The 24,036-nt window shown below is 35.8% G+C and overlaps 1 protein-coding gene and 2 long non-coding RNA genes across 3 annotated transcripts in view; 1 reads left to right on the top strand and 2 right to left on the bottom strand.

Moving 5' to 3' along the window:
- Positions 1–15,387, top strand: part of LOC116715911 (ribonuclease inhibitor-like) — a 65,475-nt gene extending 50,088 nt beyond the window's left edge. Inside the window, exons 8-9 of the mRNA XM_032556664.1 lie at positions 6,742–6,744; positions 15,339–15,387. Coding sequence (XP_032412555.1) covers positions 6,742–6,744; positions 15,339–15,345 — 10 coding nt within the window. The 3' untranslated portion in view covers positions 15,346–15,387. The remainder of the gene's footprint in view (positions 1–6,741; positions 6,745–15,338) is intronic.
- A 1,686-nt stretch (positions 15,388–17,073) lies between these two features.
- LOC116715995 (uncharacterized) lies at positions 17,074–17,650 on the bottom strand. Its single transcript, XR_004338331.1, has 2 exons — positions 17,329–17,650; positions 17,074–17,245 (listed from the first exon to the last, which is right to left on the bottom strand). It is a non-coding gene; the product is annotated as an uncharacterized LOC116715995 (long non-coding RNA).
- A 4,724-nt stretch (positions 17,651–22,374) lies between these two features.
- Positions 22,375–23,452, bottom strand: LOC116716007 (uncharacterized). Its single transcript, XR_004338343.1, has 2 exons — positions 22,667–23,452; positions 22,375–22,629 (listed from the first exon to the last, which is right to left on the bottom strand). It is a non-coding gene; the product is annotated as an uncharacterized LOC116716007 (long non-coding RNA).
- Positions 23,453–24,036: the final 584 nt, after the last annotated feature.

The following is a 24,036-nucleotide window of genomic DNA, read 5'->3' on the forward strand; positions in this document are numbered from 1 at the left end:
TCTCAGTGATAACTGTTGGATGATGGAGTTTTATCTTAATGCTTCTCTGAAGGGGCTTGAATTTGGTTTTAAAAGTCTGATATTTTAACCAAGTTTTATTTTGTTTTATTTGTCTTTTCAAACTCTGTTTTGAAGACAGAAATCACAGCTCAGCTTCTGATTTCATTGTTGAGCTCCTGCTAGGTGCCAGAAATGTGTATTATCACGGTTCTGAACATCAGAAATGGACTTTAAAAAACCCAGAATGCATTGCATGGTGGGGCTTCATATTTTAGCTTCTAGTTCAGCTGTTTTTGCTGCAACCCCTAACAAACCATATACTGTTTTCATCAAAATGAACTCCTCTATCAAACTAGATGACTTAGAATGAATTTGGAAACTTGTAGAAAATCAGCACCATGAGTCAGAATAGGGTGTTTATTGTTGAACTGTTGCCTGCTGCGAGCTTCAACACGAAAAAGAAAAACCTCCTGCTGGCTGCTTTGGGTAAGTACCCTTACCTATTAATGTGGTCATGGAGTTACAACGGAGCATTCTAGAGGTCTTGCGGTGTATGATGGCACTAGAATGGCTCTTTGGTTTCGTTTCAGGGATGATGGTTTGAACCCCAGCAAGTGTCTAGAGATCTGGAAGGCAGCAGCTGGTCCAGGTTCTTCTTCCTTGGGACAATGGCTGGGTGATGATGACTTGGTATGACTGCTAATGCTCATCCTCCTGGTTAGCGTTATGACACGGGGAGCCATACCAATCTGGTGCAGAACTGCTGGTGCGCAGTTCATTTTGGCTAGCTTGATAAAGGTGAGTCGGTGCCCCCCAAGCAGACTCCCAGTACTCTACACAGACCAGCAGAGAATCAATCAATGCAGAGCATGCTGCATGTTAACCTTGCAGTGTTAACGGATAGCACGTGGGAAAGGTGACTCGGGAGTCTTGAATGCAGTCCAATCTTCTATAGCCTCACAAGCTAAACCAAGACCATTTTGGCAGCTTCCATGCAGAAAAGCATGATGCTCTTCTTTGTGTGTCACACATTGGTCTTTGCAGTACAACAGCCAGCTATTGGCTATAGCGAGATCCTTAATTAGTACCCTCAATTTCCATTTTTTGCCACTTGTGTGGTAGCAACTCATAAGGTCAATTACACCCATCTTGGAGTTGTATATATGGACAATACTGGGTTGTGAGATGGTCACTTATTTCAGTTTGACGTCTTTGTGAGGTGTCTTCTTGCAGGGTTAGGTAATTATGCAAGTAGTGGCATGCTAACCCTGTGCCACTACCTTTTTTTTTTTTTTTTTACCAGAATACTGTTTGGATCAGATGCCTCCATGGGAACTTTGGGTTCTGCAATCACCCATTTTGGCTGTCCCCTGTAATGTTTTCTAGTCTACAACTAACATGTGGCAGTAAAATGACCTCATGTGGATGCCAGGTGATAGGAGGTTACGTTCCACATATATTTGTACATGGCCCCTTAAGTTACAGTTCTAAAATGTGAGCTCATGGTGGTGAGAAAATTGGAGTATAGGTTCATACAACTTTTCTTAAAGTGAATATCTTGTAGTTTTAACAAGTGTGCACATTTAAACCCTTCAATGCTGAAAACATAAATGTACTTTACTATTTTTTAAGGAATAGTACTGCTGTGCAAAACCTAACTTTAAGGTTTAAACTTTAAGGTTTAAACTTTAAGGTTTAAACTTTAAGGTTTAAACTTTAAGGTTTAAACTTTAAGGTTTAAACTTTAAGGTTTAAACTTTAAGGTTTAAACTTTAAGGTTTAAACTTTAAGGTTTAAACTTTAAGGTTTAAACTTTAAGGTTTAAACTTTAAGGTTTAAACTTTAAGGTTTAAACTTTAAGGTTTAAACTTTAAGGTTTAAACTTTAAGGTTTAAACTTTAAGGTTTAAACTTTAAGGTTTAAACTTTAAGGTTTAAACTTTAAGGTTTAAACTTTAAGGTTTAAACTTTAAGGTTTAAACTTTAAGGTTTAAACTTTAAGGTTTAAACTTTAAGGTTTAAACTTTAAGGTTTAAACTTTAAGGTTTAAACTTTAAGGTTTAAACTTTAAGGTTTAAACTTTAAGGTTTAAACTTTAAGGTTTAAACTTTAAGGTTTAAACTTTAAGGTTTAAACTTTAAGGTTTAAACTTTAAGGTTTAAACTTTAAGGTTTAAACTTTAAGGTTTAAACTTTAAGGTTTAAACTTTAAGGTTTAAACTTTAAGGTTTAAACTTTAAGGTTTAAACTTTAAGGTTTAAACTTTAAGGTTTAAACTTTAAGGTTTAAACTTTAAGGTTTAAACTTTAAGGTTTAAACTTTAAGGTTTAAACTTTAAGGTTTAAACTTTAAGGTTTAAACTTTAAGGTTTAAACTTTAAGGTTTAAACTTTAAGGTTTAAACTTTAAGGTTTAAACTTTAAGGTTTAAACTTTAAGGTTTAAACTTTAAGGTTTAAACTTTAAGGTTTAAACTTTAAGGTTTAAACTTTAAGGTTTAAACTTTAAGGTTTAAACTTTAAGGTTTAAACTTTAAGGTTTAAACTTTAAGGTTTAAACTTTAAGGTTTAAACTTTAAGGTTTAAACTTTAAGGTTTAAACTTTAAGGTTTAAACTTTAAGGTTTAAACTTTAAGGTTTAAACTTTAAGGTTTAAACTTTAAGGTTTAAACTTTAAGGTTTAAACTTTAAGGTTTAAACTTTAAGGTTTAAACTTTAAGGTTTAAACTTTAAGGTTTAAACTTTAAGGTTTAAACTTTAAGGTTTAAACTTTAAGGTTTAAACTTTAAGGTTTAAACTTTAAGGTTTAAACTTTAAGGTTTAAACTTTAAGGTTTAAACTTTAAGGTTTAAACTTTAAGGTTTAAACTTTAAGGTTTAAACTTTAAGGTTTAAACTTTAAGGTTTAAACTTTAAGGTTTAAACTTTAAGGTTTAAACTTTAAGGTTTAAACTTTAAGGTTTAAACTTTAAGGTTTAAACTTTAAGGTTTAAACTTTAAGGTTTAAACTTTAAGGTTTAAACTTTAAGGTTTAAACTTTAAGGTTTAAACTTTAAGGTTTAAACTTTAAGGTTTAAACTTTAAGGTTTAAACTTTAAGGTTTAAACTTTAAGGTTTAAACTTTAAGGTTTAAACTTTAAGGTTTAAACTTTAAGGTTTAAACTTTAAGGTTTAAACTTTAAGGTTTAAACTTTAAGGTTTAAACTTTAAGGTTTAAACTTTAAGGTTTAAACTTTAAGGTTTAAACTTTAAGGTTTAAACTTTAAGGTTTAAACTTTAAGGTTTAAACTTTAAGGTTTAAACTTTAAGGTTTAAACTTTAAGGTTTAAACTTTAAGGTTTAAACTTTAAGGTTTAAACTTTAAGGTTTAAACTTTAAGGTTTAAACTTTAAGGTTTAAACTTTAAGGTTTAAACTTTAAGGTTTAAACTTTAAGGTTTAAACTTTAAGGTTTAAACTTTAAGGTTTAAACTTTAAGGTTTAAACTTTAAGGTTTAAACTTTAAGGTTTAAACTTTAAGGTTTAAACTTTAAGGTTTAAACTTTAAGGTTTAAACTTTAAGGTTTAAACTTTAAGGTTTAAACTTTAAGGTTTAAACTTTAAGGTTTAAACTTTAAGGTTTAAACTTTAAGGTTTAAACTTTAAGGTTTAAACTTTAAGGTTTAAACTTTAAGGTTTAAACTTTAAGGTTTAAACTTTAAGGTTTAAACTTTAAGGTTTAAACTTTAAGGTTTAAACTTTAAGGTTTAAACTTTAAGGTTTAAACTTTAAGGTTTAAACTTTAAGGTTTAAACTTTAAGGTTTAAACTTTAAGGTTTAAACTTTAAGGTTTAAACTTTAAGGTTTAAACTTTAAGGTTTAAACTTTAAGGTTTAAACTTTAAGGTTTAAACTTTAAGGTTTAAACTTTAAGGTTTAAACTTTAAGGTTTAAACTTTAAGGTTTAAACTTTAAGGTTTAAACTTTAAGGTTTAAACTTTAAGGTTTAAACTTTAAGGTTTAAACTTTAAGGTTTAAACTTTAAGGTTTAAACTTTAAGGTTTAAACTTTAAGGTTTAAACTTTAAGGTTTAAACTTTAAGGTTTAAACTTTAAGGTTTAAACTTTAAGGTTTAAACTTTAAGGTTTAAACTTTAAGGTTTAAACTTTAAGGTTTAAACTTTAAGGTTTAAACTTTAAGGTTTAAACTTTAAGGTTTAAACTTTAAGGTTTAAACTTTAAGGTTTAAACTTTAAGGTTTAAACTTTAAGGTTTAAACTTTAAGGTTTAAACTTTAAGGTTTAAACTTTAAGGTTTAAACTTTAAGGTTTAAACTTTAAGGTTTAAACTTTAAGGTTTAAACTTTAAGGTTTAAACTTTAAGGTTTAAACTTTAAGGTTTAAACTTTAAGGTTTAAACTTTAAGGTTTAAACTTTAAGGTTTAAACTTTAAGGTTTAAACTTTAAGGTTTAAACTTTAAGGTTTAAACTTTAAGGTTTAAACTTTAAGGTTTAAACTTTAAGGTTTAAACTTTAAGGTTTAAACTTTAAGGTTTAAACTTTAAGGTTTAAACTTTAAGGTTTAAACTTTAAGGTTTAAACTTTAAGGTTTAAACTTTAAGGTTTAAACTTTAAGGTTTAAACTTTAAGGTTTAAACTTTAAGGTTTAAACTTTAAGGTTTAAACTTTAAGGTTTAAACTTTAAGGTTTAAACTTTAAGGTTTAAACTTTAAGGTTTAAACTTTAAGGTTTAAACTTTAAGGTTTAAACTTTAAGGTTTAAACTTTAAGGTTTAAACTTTAAGGTTTAAACTTTAAGGTTTAAACTTTAAGGTTTAAACTTTAAGGTTTAAACTTTAAGGTTTAAACTTTAAGGTTTAAACTTTAAGGTTTAAACTTTAAGGTTTAAACTTTAAGGTTTAAACTTTAAGGTTTAAACTTTAAGGTTTAAACTTTAAGGTTTAAACTTTAAGGTTTAAACTTTAAGGTTTAAACTTTAAGGTTTAAACTTTAAGGTTTAAACTTTAAGGTTTAAACTTTAAGGTTTAAACTTTAAGGTTTAAACTTTAAGGTTTAAACTTTAAGGTTTAAACTTTAAGGTTTAAACTTTAAGGTTTAAACTTTAAGGTTTAAACTTTAAGGTTTAAACTTTAAGGTTTAAACTTTAAGGTTTAAACTTTAAGGTTTAAACTTTAAGGTTTAAACTTTAAGGTTTAAACTTTAAGGTTTAAACTTTAAGGTTTAAACTTTAAGGTTTAAACTTTAAGGTTTAAACTTTAAGGTTTAAACTTTAAGGTTTAAACTTTAAGGTTTAAACTTTAAGGTTTAAACTTTAAGGTTTAAACTTTAAGGTTTAAACTTTAAGGTTTAAACTTTAAGGTTTAAACTTTAAGGTTTAAACTTTAAGGTTTAAACTTTAAGGTTTAAACTTTAAGGTTTAAACTTTAAGGTTTAAACTTTAAGGTTTAAACTTTAAGGTTTAAACTTTAAGGTTTAAACTTTAAGGTTTAAACTTTAAGGTTTAAACTTTAAGGTTTAAACTTTAAGGTTTAAACTTTAAGGTTTAAACTTTAAGGTTTAAACTTTAAGGTTTAAACTTTAAGGTTTAAACTTTAAGGTTTAAACTTTAAGGTTTAAACTTTAAGGTTTAAACTTTAAGGTTTAAACTTTAAGGTTTAAACTTTAAGGTTTAAACTTTAAGGTTTAAACTTTAAGGTTTAAACTTTAAGGTTTAAACTTTAAGGTTTAAACTTTAAGGTTTAAACTTTAAGGTTTAAACTTTAAGGTTTAAACTTTAAGGTTTAAACTTTAAGGTTTAAACTTTAAGGTTTAAACTTTAAGGTTTAAACTTTAAGGTTTAAACTTTAAGGTTTAAACTTTAAGGTTTAAACTTTAAGGTTTAAACTTTAAGGTTTAAACTTTAAGGTTTAAACTTTAAGGTTTAAACTTTAAGGTTTAAACTTTAAGGTTTAAACTTTAAGGTTTAAACTTTAAGGTTTAAACTTTAAGGTTTAAACTTTAAGGTTTAAACTTTAAGGTTTAAACTTTAAGGTTTAAACTTTAAGGTTTAAACTTTAAGGTTTAAACTTTAAGGTTTAAACTTTAAGGTTTAAACTTTAAGGTTTAAACTTTAAGGTTTAAACTTTAAGGTTTAAACTTTAAGGTTTAAACTTTCGCATGCAGTACCTACCGTGGCCACCAGGGGCGCCGAAGAGCAATTTTTTTTTTTTTTCTTATCGATAAAATAATTTCTACATACATTATCAAATACTGTATATATTGTGAGCACAAATCACTTCATAGTGAAATTGTGTGTTTTTGATATGACAGGAATTGTTACAAAAAATGAATAAAAATCAGCTCCACCAAGGTGCCTGTTATTGGCCTTTAGGCTTAGTTTTTTATGCCTTGGGCATGTGTTGTGCCGAGAACACTTACCTGCCGAGATATTCTTAAAGATTCATTTTTGTAAAAATGTGATATTCAAGGTTTAAACTTTAAGGCTTAAACCTTGCGATGCATGCAGTACCTACCGTGGCCACCAGGGGCGCCGAAGAGCAATTCTTTTTTTTTTTCTTTTCATCAATAAAATAATTTCTACATACATTATCAAATACTGTATATATTGTGAAAACAAATCACTTCATAGTGAAATTGTGTGTTATTGGCCTTTAGGCTTAGTTTTTTATGCCTTGGGCATGTGTTTTGCCGAGAAACGCTTACCTGCCGAGATATTCTTAAAGATTCGTTTTTGTAAAAATGTGATATTCAAGGTTGTACCGTGAGAATCTCGTCCCTTCCCATGCCGAGTTCAAACTTTAAGGTTTAAACTTGCGAAGCGTGCGGTACCTACCGCGTCCACCAGGGGCCCCGAAGAGCAGTTCTTTTTGTTTTGGGATAATGTGCTGATTGGTTCATGTTTGATCTTCATAATTCTTCTAATGCAATGTGGGTTGCTGGATGTTTAACGACCAAATAAAGTTTTTAAAGAATCTTTGTGTATTTTTTATGCAGCTGACTGTGTACACATATAATAACTAAACCTTCATGTTAATCCTCCATGCCATTTTTGCTGTATTATAAGTTTTCACATTTAGTTTCACAGCTTAAATTAGTAAAAGCAGAAACATCTCAAGTTGATTTCAGCTTTAAGCTACTAATTTAGCCAGCAGTTTATTTTTTGCAGTATTCAGACTGAAGATGTTTTTTTTAATAAAACAGATGAGAATCTTTTCAATCAAAACTCGTTTAATTAAATCAGCTATTGAATTAGAATAATAACTTGTATAAAACTGCCATTTCTGTCTGGTTAATGGTGCAGCAGATCCTGCAGGGGGCGCTCTGGGGCCTCAGTGTTCAGGTCGGTTACAGTCACATCTCCCAGACTCCTGAATCTTCTGGTTCCTTCCTGAAATGATTTCCTGCAATAAAATGTTGGTTGGAAATGAGCAGAAAACTGAGAAAAACCCGAAAAAGTTCAAATGTGACCTAAAGTTTTACAGCTCAACTCATACAAAGGAAAATAAAGGTGTTTATTGTCAGGGGGCGGAGCCTCAGGTGTGTCAGCTCTAGTCAGGTTTGGATCAGAACCGGTTCAGACTCCGTGCAGCAGCAGAGCAGAGTCTGTATATTTTTGTTATTTAATCAATTATCTTAAGAAAGCGAAATTGATAGGATATAAGGTTTCTTTTCTTTTTCTTTTTTGGGGGGGCTTGGGAGTAATATATATGTAGCATCCCGATCCACACTCCATTCCAGTTCATGGCGGTAATGCACATCAATAAGTTGCTTGCCAACCGCCAAAAAAGAAGAGCAGCGTCTGGATCAGGTGAGTGTTTTGCTGATGTTTTATTTACAATGTGAAATTAATCCACAGCATAAACAACTAAGCAGGTGTAAGTGAACCAGGGTGTGATATTATTTAAAACAATGTGGTTGCAAGGAAGTAAATTTGGTAAGACTTTATTTGAAGGGGTGCACGTAAAAAGGACATAGGATTCTTTATAAATGTTGTCATGAAATGACACTTTTTATACAGGGTTTACACTTTTAATTGACTTTTATGTAATGTTTTAGCGTAAGTGTGCATAAAAATCTCATTATTTACCAAAAAAATTGACAAAGTTTACACTTTTACTGTGTGGGTTATTGAACAAAACTATAACGCTGCCCTTAGATCAAATATAACTCGGATTAAATTAATGAATGAAATATAAAATCAGTATTCCTGGATGTAGAAAATGTTTCTGTAAGGATGCAGTTGTGACCTCACACCACTAGGGTGCGCTAGCGGCCGCGCTGTTTCTCTTCTCTCTTGGAATAGAAGTAGCGAGCACGTTACCTTGTACAGTGCGCATGCTCACTGAGCATTGTTGTTGTAGTCAGCTGGTGGTTGTCATTCTGGCGAAAAGTGGAGAAAAATATCAAGTGAAACGGAGCAAAAGTCGAACGGATTGAAATATTTTACAGAAACGACAGTAGGTGTCGCTGTTTTCGCTTTATAACTAACAGTGCCGCTTAATTTTATTTAAAATTAGAGCAAGTCGGTCGTTTCTCCGCAGGTGGAGCGCTCGGATGGAGGCAGAGCCGGAGGACCAGGAGGAGGAAGAGGCGGCTGCCGCCATGCTGTGGTCCATCCAGGAGGCTCTGGAGAGGCAGACCCAGCAGATCGGAGCGTCGGCCTGCGGGGCCACAGCGGTGGTGGACGTCCTGAAGGCCCTCGGAGTGGATGTTGCGCCGGAAGAAGCTGACCGCTGCGTCCAAACACCGCCTGAGGGATATATTATGGGATGTTGGTTGCGTGAAGAATAGTTTTTGACATGTTTGCCAGCGAAATAATGTGCAGCTGTTCATTTCTATTGAGACTAGAACGATAGCAGTGACAGAAATGTATTTTTTTTGTCATCATTTCTGTATTTAAAAGCTGTTGATTGTGTTGGAGTACAGAGAGTAGAATGTAAATGTGCAAGTTGTAATTTGTAAATGATTTTGAGGGGATCTGGATGAATAAACGTTATGTTCAGGTCTTAATTGAGTTACTCGTTACAATCCTAAACAAGTGGGTTTTTAGTGGAGATTTAAAGGAAGTCAGTGTTTCAGCTGTTTTACAGTTTTCTGGAAGTTTGTTCCAAATTGTGGTGAATAGATGCTGAAAGCTGCTTCTCCTCGTTTGGTTCTGGTCTGGTTCTGGGGATGCAGAGCAGACCAGAACCGGAAGACCTGAGAGGTCTGGAAGGTTGATACGACAACAGCAGATCTTTAATGTATTGAGCCGTTCAGTGATTTGTAAACTAACAACGGTATTTTAAAGTCTATTCTTTGAGCTACAGGGAGCCAGTGGAGGGACTATAAACTGGTGTTATGTGCTCTGTCTTCCTGGTTTAGGATCTTTTTTCTTTGGCTTTTGGCACAATCTGAGAGGTTTCACTTTGTTTTATATGTATTTTATGTTACAATCTTTTTCTATTTTATAATCGCATTGTATTTATGATTGTGTATAGCACTTTGGTCCTGTCGGTGTATAAGTGCTTCATAAATAAAGTTGGTATGGTATGGTATATCTTAAATATTGAGGCCACACCTCCTCCTTTTTTATGTTTTCTATTCTCACTTAAGAAATTGTAGTTAGGAGGTACGATCGGTTCGTTATTGTCATTCACCATGTTTTCTGTCAGAAACATAACATTGATATTATGCTCAGTGATGAAATCATTAATTAATAGAGCTTTAGAGCACAGAGAGATCTGGTATTTAAAAAGAGTTTAAATGTTTAAGTTTAAGCGAGTTGGAGGCCAAAAGTTCTTCAGTCTGAGGTTTGAATTAGGTCCGCTGTATTTTATATTTCTGTTTTTTTTGTAAAAGGTTTTTGTAGCGATCTGGACAGGTAATGTCCGTGTCTGCAGTGCCGGGGGGCCAGACGGGTGTAAAGATAATTTTCTGGACCCGGACTCAGACCTCAGAGACGCAGAGTGATGGATCCTCTGGGGAGTCAGAGGAAGTGAGCTCTGCTACGTGAGCGCTGAGGATTAGAACAAGCAGAAACTGTTATTAGTGGTTATTGTGTTGCTGAGCAGAAACTTGGTGCAGCTTTGGCTATTTTATAAAAGTCTTTATAGATAAAACTGAATCTGATCACTTGAAAATCTTTATTAATTTAATGAAATAGTAATGGAAAAAAAATCTTGAAATGTTTAAACATAAATAAGCTATAAACTGAAATGTGAACTGGTTGTTATTTTCCATTTATTTCCTGGTAGTGATGATCAGACAGGATTCTTCTCATTAGCAACACACCTCTGCTGTGAGAGGGGGCGGAGCCACAGGTGGGTCCGGTTCAAGTTCTGGAGAATCGGATTCCAGTTCGTTCCGACTCGGTTTGTGTGAACAGAAGGAGAAGCAAAGATCTGATCAGGTGAGTTTTAACTCCACATTCTTCTGGTTTCCAGTCCTGACTGGGTTTTCTCTCTTTGAGCTGCTGGACAGAACCAGAACTGGGCCTGGTTCTGGTTCTGGTTCTGGTTATGATGCAGAGCTGCAGCACCTGGTTTCAATCAGGAACTCTGATTTTCTCTGAGTTTTTCATCTGTAACCCAGACAACAAGCTGAGTTTGCTCCCAGTTTCATAGTGGAGTCAAACTGGTACCAGTAGGTTCTGAGTGTTTGTGGCCCGGCTGAGATATCTGGGTTCCTGATTGGTGGATGGAAAATATTTCAATATGAAGTCAATAATTTATTGATCAGAGAGGATTTCTCTGGGCTTTTATCAGTAGGAAATCCAGATTGAATCAGACATTGTGGATCAAATGCGTTACTTTATGGACTTTCTTTAATATGGAAAACTTGACCTCTTTCTGACCATCGCTCCATTTCTGAGTCTTTCTGGTTTTAAATGTTTGCTCATTAGAAAATCAGAAAATTGTTGGTTGAATCACAGCAATAATTTCCACAGCTGTTTGCCAACTTGCTAGGAAAGCTGTTTTATGTATTTTATATTTGAGTCACTGAATACAATCACGGACATTTCAAATATCCATGTTTTTCCTTTACTCTGATTTTGTTTTAATGAGGAAAATCAAAGTCCCTGGTGAATTAATGAATGAAACGTATTCATACCCCTTTAAATTTCTCACTCTGTTTCATTGCAGCCATTTGCTAATCTCAGAAAAGTTCATATTATTTCTCATTAATGTATACTCAGCATCAGAGGTGTGACCAAGTCACTGTGTTGCAAGTCTCAAGTAAGTCTCAAGTCTCTGTCCTCAAGTCCGAGTCAAGTCTCAAGTAAAGACAGGCAAAAGTCGAGTCAAGTCTCAAGTCAGGAACCTTTAATTTCAAGTCATTTCGAGTCGTTTTTATTTATTTATTTTAATAATTTGCAATTATATATAATATTCAAATATTAGACCATTTGTTCTTTTTAAAATATGTATTTGAGGTTCATTTGTGATCCTCTTATTCATCTGGTATTCTTCAAATCTGTCAGAAGTAAACAGATGTCAGAAAATAAATTACAGCCTTTCATGAATTACATTTGACTTCAGTTTACTCCTTCTATTCATAAATAAACATCAACACTACAACAATCATAGTTTTCAAAAAATGAAATAAGTATAAATGAAGTTATCACAAGTAAACTCAGGAAGGTCTGGTGCATTTATTTTTCTGCTTTCATTTCTAAGTATGTTAGTTTCAGTCCTCCGTAAATATGGGACAGACATTCTAAACACAAAATTTATTTGGGACAGTCACTGTATTTGGTCTTTTTTTTTTTCCCCAGCAAAGCTATACTACTTGGAAATGGGTTCTGTGCGACATGTGACAGTCACGCCGGTCAGTGCATTAAGTCAAAAACAGTTGACTTAATGCACTGACTGCAGTAAACAATATATTGTCAATATAATTTCCCAACGTAGATGTCTTCAAATACACCAACCATCCTTAGATGATACTAGACCCGGCTCATCATCATGATGGGACAGAGAGACTCTGTTCCCTGTGTTCAGGTCCAGAATCTGCTTTCTGTTCCGGAGCCCCGCTCACTATCCACCGGCTTCCTGAGCTAACACGGTGCACATTATTTGTGGAGGCATTTGAAGGACCGGATTTATGGTAAATCATCACCAATTTAACCCGGAGTACACATGCTAACACGAAGTTAGCTAAAGTCAACTATCTTACAGCAAAAGAAAAGTGCCACCTACCGATCTTTGTGAAGCTTCAAATGCCGGACAAAGTTGGACGTCGTGGCATCTCCATCCGATATTCTCCTCTTGCATGTTTTACAAGTTGCAGTTCGTTTTTTAGTCGAAAGTTCATAACCTACATAGCCAAAAGAAATTACTCGCGGAAGCATATTCCAGCGGTTATTTCGTATTTCGTTCCCTGAGCTCTGTAGCTTTGCCGCGTTTTTTAAACGTCCAAATCCTGTTAATTTGATTGGTTGTGCTGCAGCTACGTACACATACATACATACATAAGGAGAGAGGAAAACCATAGTGACGGTCTGCGCATATGGAGTGAGTGAAATTAATTAATGACGCCACTTTATAAATAATGTGTTTTAAATTTTAAGACTTTGAGTAAAAAATATCAAGTCTTTTCAAGTAAACAGCTTCAAGTCGAGTCAAGTCCCAAGTCAATGGCATGAAAGTCAAAGTCAAGTCCGAGTCTTTGAGCATTTTTTCAAGTCAAGTCTCAAGTCGTGATTTTAACGACTCGAGTCTGACTCGAGTCCAAGTCATGTGACTCGAGTCCCCACCTCTGCTCAGCATCCCCTCTTGACAGAAAACATACAGAATTGTAGAAAGCTTTGTAAATTTATAAAAAAAAAAGAAAAACTGAACATCACATGGTCATAAGTATTCAGACCTTTTGCTCAGTAGAAACCCCTTTTTAGCTTGTACAGCCATGAGTCTTCTTGGAAATGATGCAACTGGTTTTTCACAGCTGGATTTGGGGATCCTCTGCCACTCCTCCTTCAGAACCTCTCCAGTTCCATCGGGTCGGATGGTGAATGTTGGCGTCACGAATGGTCATAGAGTTGGATGCAGGCATGCATAACAAATCACATTTTATTTTAAATACATTTACATTTTTCAAGAGTACATTGCCAATATGTACTTGTACAGAATTGTACAAATTGTCAATGCATTCAAAATTTGCAGACAACATGCTTATGAAAATTAGTACAATGAAACAATAGGTACACTTTAGAGGAAATGTGAAAAATATTTAACCAAGGACAGAGTATTGTTTTAATTTAATATCACAGTATTCCAGTATTATTGCAAACATACTGACATTTCTCCTTCCTAAGAACAGTGAGGATCAACGGCAGAACATTCCCATTCACTGCACTTTACAGAAACCTACAAAAAAAGAACACTTGTATTTTAAAGAGTACAGACAAATGGCAAAGAAAAAGTCTGACTTACAATTTTAAGACGTAGCGGACTCGCTATGCATGTGACATCATCGGAACCGATGATGATTGGGACCGGATGCCTGGGGTGGGGAAACATTTCTAGGTTACTTCTTTACCTGTTTATGTTAGAAGTAGAAAAAATAGTCAGCAATATCATAGAATCAGTTGATGTTGAGGCATCAACTATGAAGCTGTTTTCAGTGAGGTCTTAAGGGAGACAATCTACCATAAAATCTTTCCATCCATGATCTGAACACGTTGATCCCTGCAGGGTGGTGAGGGGGGCCGGTGGGGCCCAGCTCCAGCTGTCACCAGACGAGAGGCGGGGTTCACCCTGGACAGGTCACCAGTCCATCGCAGGCACTGAAAGCTAACAATGAATAAAATGTATGAAAGAGAAATGATAAATTAACAAGGAGAATAAATTATGTCCAATTATTTTAAAATCAAATCATGTTTACTAATTGCAGTGATTTATAATTGCTGACATCAGAGACTCAGAACCTGGTTTTAGAGGAAGAATTGAGCTGAATCAGAAAAACTGAAGTATATTTTGAGGTTGTCAATAACATTCCTCTGTGGGATCCAAAAGTCAAGATTCTGAGAGTAGCGTTGTTGTCTTGTAATAGGAAGGGCGTAGGTTCGATTTCATCTTCCTCTTGCCACGTGTCAACGTGCTTTGGCACCACTGTTTGTATATGTTGGGCCTCCCAGCTGTGGTGTTTATCTGTATATGGCAGCCTGAGTCTGTTGAATGTGTAGGTCACTCATAGCACAAAGGCTTCAGCCTGGATGTATTATTGCGTTTTAAATATATAACATGTTTTCAGACTCTACACTGGTTTCCAAAATATAAACTCTCCAGCTTTTATTTAGCAGCTGAACCAAAATCTGCAAAATAAAAATCCAACTGTTTTGTCAGTTGATCCGAATTTCCGAACGCGGCTCCCCGCATCTCAGACCACGGCTCCGACCTTTATTTCAAATAAAAAAACCCTACTGTATTGTTTTTACCTCTAAAATATATATTTCTCAAATATCAATTGTTACAGCTAATGGTGGATCCATTTAAGTAAATTTAAAGCAGGTACACTCTGCGGTCGGAGCCGCGGTCGGAGTCCCGTTCGGGGCATTTCCGACCGCACTTCCGAACGGGACTCCGACCGCAGAGTGTACTTGCTTTAAATTTACTTAAATGGATCCACGATTAGCTGTAACAATTGATATTTGAGAAATATATATTTTAGAGGTAAAAAACAATACAGTAGTTTGTTTTTTTTTAAATAAATGTTAATAAAATATTGTCACATGGACATCCAGGTTGTTGAATTGTACTTAAAAGTATGTATGTGTATATATGTACACACACACACACACACACACACGCCCACACACAGGCATGTGTGTGTGTGTGTGGCCCGGTTCTCCTTCAGAACCAAGTTGCTGGCTTCATGGAGCTGTGGTTCTGGTTTCCTCCTGATCAGAACCAACAAACTCTGACAGCAGATTTCTACAAACTCTCTTAAAGCTGCAGCTTCTCAGTGGGAGGAGAATGGTTCAGGCTTCCTGATTGGACACAGAGACAGCAATCAGCCAATCAGAGGAGCAGCAGCTTGCTGTGTTCCTGCGTTTGTGTTGGTGTGAAGATGAGTGTTGTTGCTGTGTCCATGTCTCCAGGAAGTCCAGCTGGACTCCAGCCGTCCAACATGTCTAGAGACAGTGGTCCTCATCCATCAAACTGTGGCAGCAGCAGATCTGATCTCAGATCTGTTTGCTCTCTCAGCTCAACAGGAAACAACTGATCGGGTTCATCCTGGTCACAGCTCTGAGATCAGTCTGACTGCAGCCTGGAAACCATCTACTGGATGTGCTGCGTCACTGACTGCTGCTGGAGAGAGGCCGGAAACACTCACTGATCTGCTCTCTCCTTCCTTCTTCTCTCTGCAGGTTCTGATCTCTGTGAAGTAGAGAATGGTCTCAGTGTCCTGCTGATCCTCAGAGGTTGAAGCTGCAGCAGTTTGAGTCTAAAGAGACTCTGACTGGATCATGATGATGACCTCTGACCTCCAAGGTTTTCCTCCCGTTTATTTTCTCGTGTCTGTCATTTATTGTTTGTCTCTTTGGATCAATAAAGATCCAATTCAAACTGGGCTCCATTTAGAGGCTTCGTGGAGTTTTGATCTGAACTGGATTCAACTGGAAAGTTGATCTTTTTTCTCTCTGATTCATTTTCATCCTGGAACCAGAAATGGTCTGAGAATGGAAACATGGGAATCATTTTCAGTTCAGCTTTGAAGCCATGAATGACACTTCAAACCTCTTTTCTCTGCTGCTTCGTCCTTCTGCTGACATGAAAATGTTCCTCAAAGCTCCACAGATAAAAAGATGCTTCACTGGAAACTGCAGCGAAACTTCAGCTTCCATCAGAGAAACCAGTTTAACCAGTTTAGAACTGGATGTCCTACAGAAACTCTGATCTTAGAGCAGTTTTCAGAAACATGTGGAACCTGGAAAATAAAGATTTTATATATTTTATGTTCATTGTAAAAGCTAAATCTTGAAGTTTTACGTCATCATTGATTCTCAGCTTTAATTTCTCTCAGTTTGTTTTGGTTTTTACTTTTTTAACTCCATATTTCATGTTTTGAGTTTTCTAGAGAACTTCAGGCTCTTTACTGTGATTTTACTGATTTATTCAAACCTCAGAGAATCACTGGGATAATGTGCTGATTGGTTCATGTTTGATTTTCATAATTCTTCTAATGTAATGTGGGTTGCTGGGTGTTTAACGACCAAATAAAGTTTTTAAAAAATCTTTGTGTATTTTTTATGCAGCTGATTGTGTACACATATAATAAATAAACTTGTCTTGTACATTCTGCGTCTTCTTCTCACACTTTTTGCCTGAGAGGAGAGTCTCTCCCTCAACCTAGGTACCCTTAGTTTAAACTTTAAGGTTTAAAGAGCTGTTGCTCTTTTTGCTTCAGCTATTAAATATTCCTTTTCTTTCCTTCTTTCTGTGCAACCATGAAAGCTGTGATCCCACCCGGCCCGGCTCAGTTGTTACCTGGTACCAGGAGAAGTTGGTTCTGATGCACCATACATCTGAAATAAAGTTGCTTGTCGCAGCCTTTCGTTCCAAAAAAGCAAAAAATAAAAACTCCAATAAAGGCTGTGGGTGGTAACAGGCGGTTTGGGATTTGTACGCACTTTGACTCGATTCATTTATTGCAAAAGTAGAAATAAAGGTCTTGTAACTTAGTTGAAATGAAAAATAATCTCAATTTAATGTTTGAAGGTGTAAACAAGTGTTCAAAAAAAAAATCATTCTACCAAACCTCCCGTCCACACCAGACATCCACCAAACAATCCACCCAGCACCCGGTGTGTTCTTAATTAATTACTTAAATTGGTGGGAGGGTCTAACAATTAACAACGTAAATTAAACAATTCCAAATATAAAAATTAATGACAAATTTTGATTCTAAATTAACTTAAATATATTCCAACTACCCAAAGAACAAAACAAAATTGGTAGAAATGATAAACTACAAAACCTTAGCATAAATGGCCACGACAGTTGCTCCTAAAGTCATCAGTTGGACCTGTCTGGTTCTTCATCTGGTCTCTGTCATGTTGTTTTGAACTCTCCGAACCCACATGCAAAGACTCTCTCAGGAGATCAGATTAAAGATTTATTTACAAAAGACAATTGGTGTGTAATGCAGGAGCGTCTGATCAGGAGCGGACCGGTGTGATCGAACAGCTGGTAGGTGGGCGTAACTCGTCAGGGAGCTCAGCGGATGGAACTGCAAATCCCGTACTTCGCATGGAGTGTCCAGACAACAGGGAGCCTAGGAATCACAGAAAGGTACAGGACAGGTAAGCGTGCGAAACAGACTGGATATCTTTCTAGAGATCTCAGGACCAGATGTACCACAAAGGCGACAACACTCTGGCGACGAAGTGCCGGGAACCCGCTCCTAATATGCTCCCGCTGATGATCCACAGGTGTGCCGAAACACACCTGTGGAGAGGGTGTGTGAATACGCGGGCGAGCTCTCGAACGCCACCTAGAAGGAAACCAGAGGAACTGCTGAAGCCGCAGATCCTGACAGTCTCTGGTTGTTCAAGCACGATGAAGAAGTTCCAATAGGTTCCAAATCTCATTATTTCTCAAGCAAATGATGCTGAGGGGTGCTGGTCAGGTCCTGAAACTGTTAAACGGACCTGGGTGGAGCACAGAATGGAAAATTGGTGAAGTACAAAAAGAAGTGCTCATTTGACCAAACTTGATTCGTATTCTCCCTCCAACCCTCTGCAGGTCCCCGCCATGTTTGGTGGTCCTAGCCCATTCCTTTCATGTAGCTGCCATAGACTCCCGTTCATTTTTCGACCTAGTCAAAGTCTGGCTAGTATTAAAAATGAGGATCATTAATGCTAGCTTTGGACAAAACGTTTGGCTCTTTTCCTCTTTAATCTTGCCCGGGATCTTCCGAGTCCTTGGCGAGTGACGCTCTCCGTGCAGCGACGTGCAGCGACCGCGTGCTGGTAAAACGAAACAACGACAAAGCGTGTTGACGTCACAGATCACAGAGTTTAATCTCATACAAAGCAATGAACAACAAAACTGCAGAGGAACAGAGATATGCATTTTCTCATGAAAATAAAAAACACATAAGGGAAGACACACGAAACACATAAGACAGACAAAGGCGCCCACGTGGAGTAAAAAAATGAAAAAAAAACTCTCTGTTGGCTTGCTGACTTGTACTTTTAATGAAAGAGGTGTTTCCCTATTTAATATATGCAGTCAAGGCGTTCCGTTCTTTGACCAATTAGAAACTTAGAAACTCCCCTCATCACAGCCCCGATGTCTGGTTTTTGTCTAGACGAAAAGGGGGAACCACTCCGTCTTGGGCCGTGCCAGGTACGGGGAGAGGCGCCAAGAAGTCTCTTCTGCTCTCTCGGAATTGTAAATTTTATTGCTGTGTCTGTCAAAAGGGGGAGGAAAAAAGGCCCTGCTTTGTCTGCTGAATTCCCAACTGCTCAACAGAAACTATTCCAAATTAAAGTGTTGGCTATACCTTTACACATGTCGTGGATTAGCTATATTAAGCACCAAACAATAATTATTTTCTTTACAGTTCCCCCTTTTGAGGTCTTCAAAAAGACCTCAATAAAAATTGATTAAGCCTTCTAATGCAGAACCAAAACTATGTATTAAAAAATAAAACAAAACAAAAAATAGAAAACAAAAGGTTGACGTAGCCTAATTATATACAGTTCCCCCTTTTCAAACAAAACCCAAGGGTAAAAACGACTTATCCTTACAGAAATATAAAATCATAAAACAAAAACACAGGATAAACAAAACCCAAAGTGCACAATGAAAAATGAAAAAATAAAACAGGGACATACATAGTAAAATTAGTAAGAAATGCTCTGCAACTTAAAAGACAACATTCACCACCCAAGTACAACCTGTCAAATGAGAAAGACACAAAATTACAATCTGTTGCTCGTCTTTTTCTGTTTTTTTTTTTTTTAAATGTCCATCGACAGTCTCTCAAAAAATATGAAGTCTTCGTCAAGAAATGTTCAAAAATTGCGCGCAAAAAACGAAACGAAAGTCCTTTCCAGAGTTCTCAACGAACGAAAAACACGCAATAAAGATTAATGTCGATGATGATCCTCTTGTAGCCTGATCTTCTTCGACTGGAAACCTCAAGAAACGACCTGTCACAGGTCATTAAACAGACATTTTGTGTTCAACATGAATTTCATTAGCCTCAGAAACACAATTACCACATTCTTTAATATCATCTTCATTACAGTCAGCATAATCAAACGATGGTTTCACCTAAAAATAAATTTGTTTTGTTATTTTCCATCCAGGGAAATTATTTTAATCCTTTTTATCAAAGAACGCAGACTTTGAAGGAGACCACATCCGCAGGGCACCAGGAAACCAGCTGCAAAACTATAATGACAAAACAGAGATCAGATTTATCCAAAGGCATCATTCATTTGTGTAATTCAACACAAACATCTTCAATTCACTTTGTGTTCAAGTGAATCCTCCAACGCTCGTGGCTCTGTGGCTGTTATCTTCGAAATAAGTGTGAAGCCGCTTCTCCAAGCAGCCCCACCCCCGCCTCGCATGACACAGCTTGTATGACAGAGTCCAGAGTCCTGGAGCTCCGAGCTCCAGGGCAGTCTGTGTGTAAAACCATGAGCAACACATCACGTGAAACCTTATCTCCTACTCTGTCCAGTTCTGTTCATCCAATGGTGGATGTGATCCCTTCAATTTACGTTTCTATTATAATATACTATAGCTCCTAACCGATGGAAAACACCAAAACCCTGTAATCATTTGCTTCAAAAGACATGTTTCCAAAGTAACGTGTTCCCAGAATGTTAAACATATGCAGATCTTTTCTTAAACCAATCTTGTAAAAATAGGATTAAACAAACGAAACAAAACAATAACAAAAACTTAAAAATGTAGTTGTAAAGCTTACATTTACCATCAAAATGAATAACAATGTGAATTAAACAGTCCAGTTTAAATTACTTTCATAGAACAAACTAGATCTTATTGGTTATCTGTGTAAATCATTTTACATGCGTTCCTTAAACAAAATTCAAAAGTTAGACTTGGAGAAATTATAATGAAACAAATCCAGACATTTTCAAAATACACCAATTGTACCTAGGCTTATACTTGTCGTCGAATTTAAAGTTTTATTCAAAATCGTTTTAAATGGATGTAAATCAAACAAAAATCAAGTTTAGAAAAATCATTATAATCCCACCTGTGTACTTTTCCTGATTAATGATAACTTTAATCAATGACAGATTCTTCAAAACATTTCTTAAAACATTCATGCTCCATTAAATTAATGCTCTGAAAATGGCTGACACAATAATATTTTAATTTCTATAATTATTTTCCCAAGTTAATTAACCAAAATATGCTCCATTATCACTATAAATTTATCTATTGTATCAACATACCTTAGCCCATTGTCAGAAAATCTTTTAATGGAGAACAACTCAAATCCATTTAAAATAAGCACATATCAGACATATTCTTCAAAAGTTTTGTTTAAGTAATATAAGTGTTTCAGTAATCTAATTAAGTAATATAAAAATAACCCATAACATATTCTCCCTCTGTATGATACATTACTGGCTAATGTATCATCAGTACCTAATATGTTAACTAACGATGTTGATGAAACAGGGTCATTATTTACTGAGAAATTCTACCCAATACTGCCCCGTCCTAACAGGCAAACTGTCAAAACAAACAGAACAATTTATTATAGCATGCTTTAAACCTTCAAGATTACTATTTTCAAAAAACATTACACATTACAGTTTTAAAGCTCATTATGCAATTTTACTCTCATGATTTTCAAATAATTCATTGTAGAAACGTCTCAAAAATTCTCAGCAGTGTTTGACAAAACGTGTTTACCAATTAAGACTCAGTGAAGGTTATGCATAAACCAGCCAGAGAGACGTTGAAAGAAAAAAATATAGTCTTAGTTAAGAAAATCTAAAAATGATAAATTTCGAAAAATACTGGTCAGAATTTAACCAAATCTACAAATGAAAGAAATTAAACTAAAGACCAAAGTTCCCTATCCCCTGGTGAAGGGTCCAGAGGAAACTGATAACTCAAAAGAAAGAAAGTAATTTGTTATATTTAACAAAATAGACAAAAAACTGACACAAATAGCCAAATAAAAAGTCAGACTAATGGAAACAAAGTTAAAGATAAAAATCTAAACTACTCACTACTCACTATATAAAGTAATATGAAAAGAAACCAGAAAATCATTACCAAGATTACCTGCGTGTGACAGTCAGGACAGCCGTCACAGACTCAGTGTTGTGATGCTAAAAACTTATATTTAACATTTTCCACATTATGTCGTCGTGCACTATGTAGTTGCATGCTTAAACTATCTACAATAAAAGAAAATGTTTCACTAAATCTAGGAAACCAAACTACATCAAAATCCTGCCCAATGCAATGAAAAACACTCACTACAACTTCCTATAATCTACAGTGGTATGCAAAGAGGCTCCACATGTTAATCAGTTGAATCTAGTGGGGTAGCAGTTACCGCCCAGCCCTGTGGCCCTCCTGCTGCAAGGGGGGCTGCAAGTCCCCTTACAGCTAGAGCGTGTTTCTCCAAAGATCTTTGTTTTATCTGTATCCTCTACCCATTTTAAAAGTCCTATTGTAACTCATTATTTTTATTCAATTTGTTCAGATGATTTATTTGATCAAGATTCTATCTTTCAATAACCTCCCAATCTTTACACTGCAGGTCACACTTACTGCTGTCATTACCTAATTTGAATATTTTAGTCCAGTTCAACACATAGGGTATTCTAAAAACTGGAAATTTTGCACCACGAGACAGCACTAAAAAATACTCTGTAGAGTAATTTCTACTTCAACTTGGCGTGCCAAGTGAGAAATTCTTGCCTATGGCATCTGCTGACAGAGGTGCTGTTTACCTTCTCGTTGTATTTATATGACACAAAATACCAAATGATATTTTATCTCCAATCACACACTCTGTCAAACCAACATGAATTGTAACACAAACAAAAACACACAACACAGTACAGAAAACACAAAACACACACATCTGGCCAGGTCGTATAGTCAGTGAAAGTATCAGTCAGTCATCATTTTATCAAAATTTTACTGTAATTTTATCAAATTTACTGAAGTTTATATCAAATTTACTGAAGCTTCAGAAATTGTCCAATGTTTTATTAACGTATTTTCATATGTCAATTTAATTAATTTTAAACTCCAATCTTAAGGAACGTTTTTAAAATCCCGTGCACATTTCAAAGAGACATCTCAAAGTTATGTTAAAATCAAACCACAACCAATAATTTAGTGTTCTGGTACCAGTTTTATGTACTTAACTCCTATTTTTATTTATTTATTTTTAAACTAAAAGACCACGTTTCGCCATCGTTCTACTTTCCCCGTTAAAACTGTTCTACGAACCCCGACCATAAAATAGCGTATAGCACGTGTCGCAACTCAGTGTCCATAATAACTTCACAATAAAACGCAGCCAAATCAATGCAAATTCACACACACAGCGCTATTCAAACAACCGAACACTCTGCTGAAACACACAACCAGCCCGAACTCGCGCACGCGCACACACACGGCCACGCAGATACACACCTTACGCTTCCACAGCAGCTGGCACACAAATCAGTACACACAGAGAAATACAGAGACACAAACACAGTTTCAGACAAACGTAAAAGACAGACGGGGAAGAAATAAAATAAAATAAAATGCCGGCTAAAAACTGCATTAATTTCCAAACTTATAAACTTAGTCCTATATTCTCCGCGAGTGATGCAACTCGGCCCAATCCTGTGAATTTTCCAACTTGTAAACTGAGTCCTCCGAGTGATACAACTCAAAAGCCAATATAAGTCCAATAGAGCGATTCAGCTCGAGTCCAATATAAGTCCTGTTTAAAGAGTGATTCAACTCAAAACCCAATATAAGTCCAAAAAAGCGATTCAGCTCGATTCCAATATAAGTCCTGTTTTAAGAGCGATTCAACTCCTTTTCAATGTTTCACCAGAGAAAAATTAATTTAACATACTTTTCAATCCTTAAAGTCCATCCCAGACCGGTGATTTAACCGAGGTAGGTCAATATAAGTCCGCTGGAGCTGAGTCAAATCTCCGGGCCGATTCAAGCCCACACTAAATTTCATGCACTTAAAAATTCATTATTTCAGAGGCACAAGAACGAATCCTCAGGGCTAAAGAAGACAATTAACAAACCCAGCAATTCCGACAGAGGCTACGTAAACTCCTACTGTCTCGACCAGCCACGATCACTTGTAGTGTGCACGTTCCGTCCAATTAGTAAACAACAGACTCTTTTAAAACAATCTGTATTCTCCTGCAGCTTCGAGACTCTGCGTGGCTGCGCACAACAAAAGAGTAATTAAAAAACGTCTTACCGCACGAGCCGAACGGATCGATCGGGGAGAGACCGCCACCCGCCAAGATTCCAGAACCGGACGAAGCCCCCAAATATTAAAAATGAGGATCATTAATGCTAGCTTTGGACAAAACGTTTGGCTCTTTTCCTCTTTAATCTTGCCCGGGATCTTCCGAGTCCTTGGCGAGTGACGCTCTCCGTGCAGCGACGTGCAGCGACCGCGTGCTGGTAAAACGAAACAACGACAAAGCGTGTTGACGTCACAGATCACAGAGTTTAATCTCATACAAAGCAATGAACAACAAAACTGCAGAGGAACAGAGATATGCATTTTCTCATGAAAATAAAAAACACATAAGGGAAGACACACGAAACACATAAGACAGACAAAGGCGCCCACGTGGAGTAAAAAAATGAAAAAAAAACTCTCTGTTGGCTTGCTGACTTGTACTTTTAATGAAAGAGGTGTTTCCCTATTTAATATATGCAGTCAAGGCGTTCCGTTCTTTGACCAATTAGAAACTTAGAAACTCCCCTCATCACAGCCCCGATGTCTGGTTTTTGTCTAGACGAAAAGGGGGAACCACTCCGTCTTGGGCCGTGCCAGGTACGGGGAGAGGCGCC

Source organism: Xiphophorus hellerii, chromosome 24 (assembly GCF_003331165.1).
Source record: "Xiphophorus hellerii strain 12219 chromosome 24, Xiphophorus_hellerii-4.1, whole genome shotgun sequence".
Lineage (NCBI taxonomy): Eukaryota > Metazoa > Chordata > Actinopteri > Cyprinodontiformes > Poeciliidae > Xiphophorus > Xiphophorus hellerii.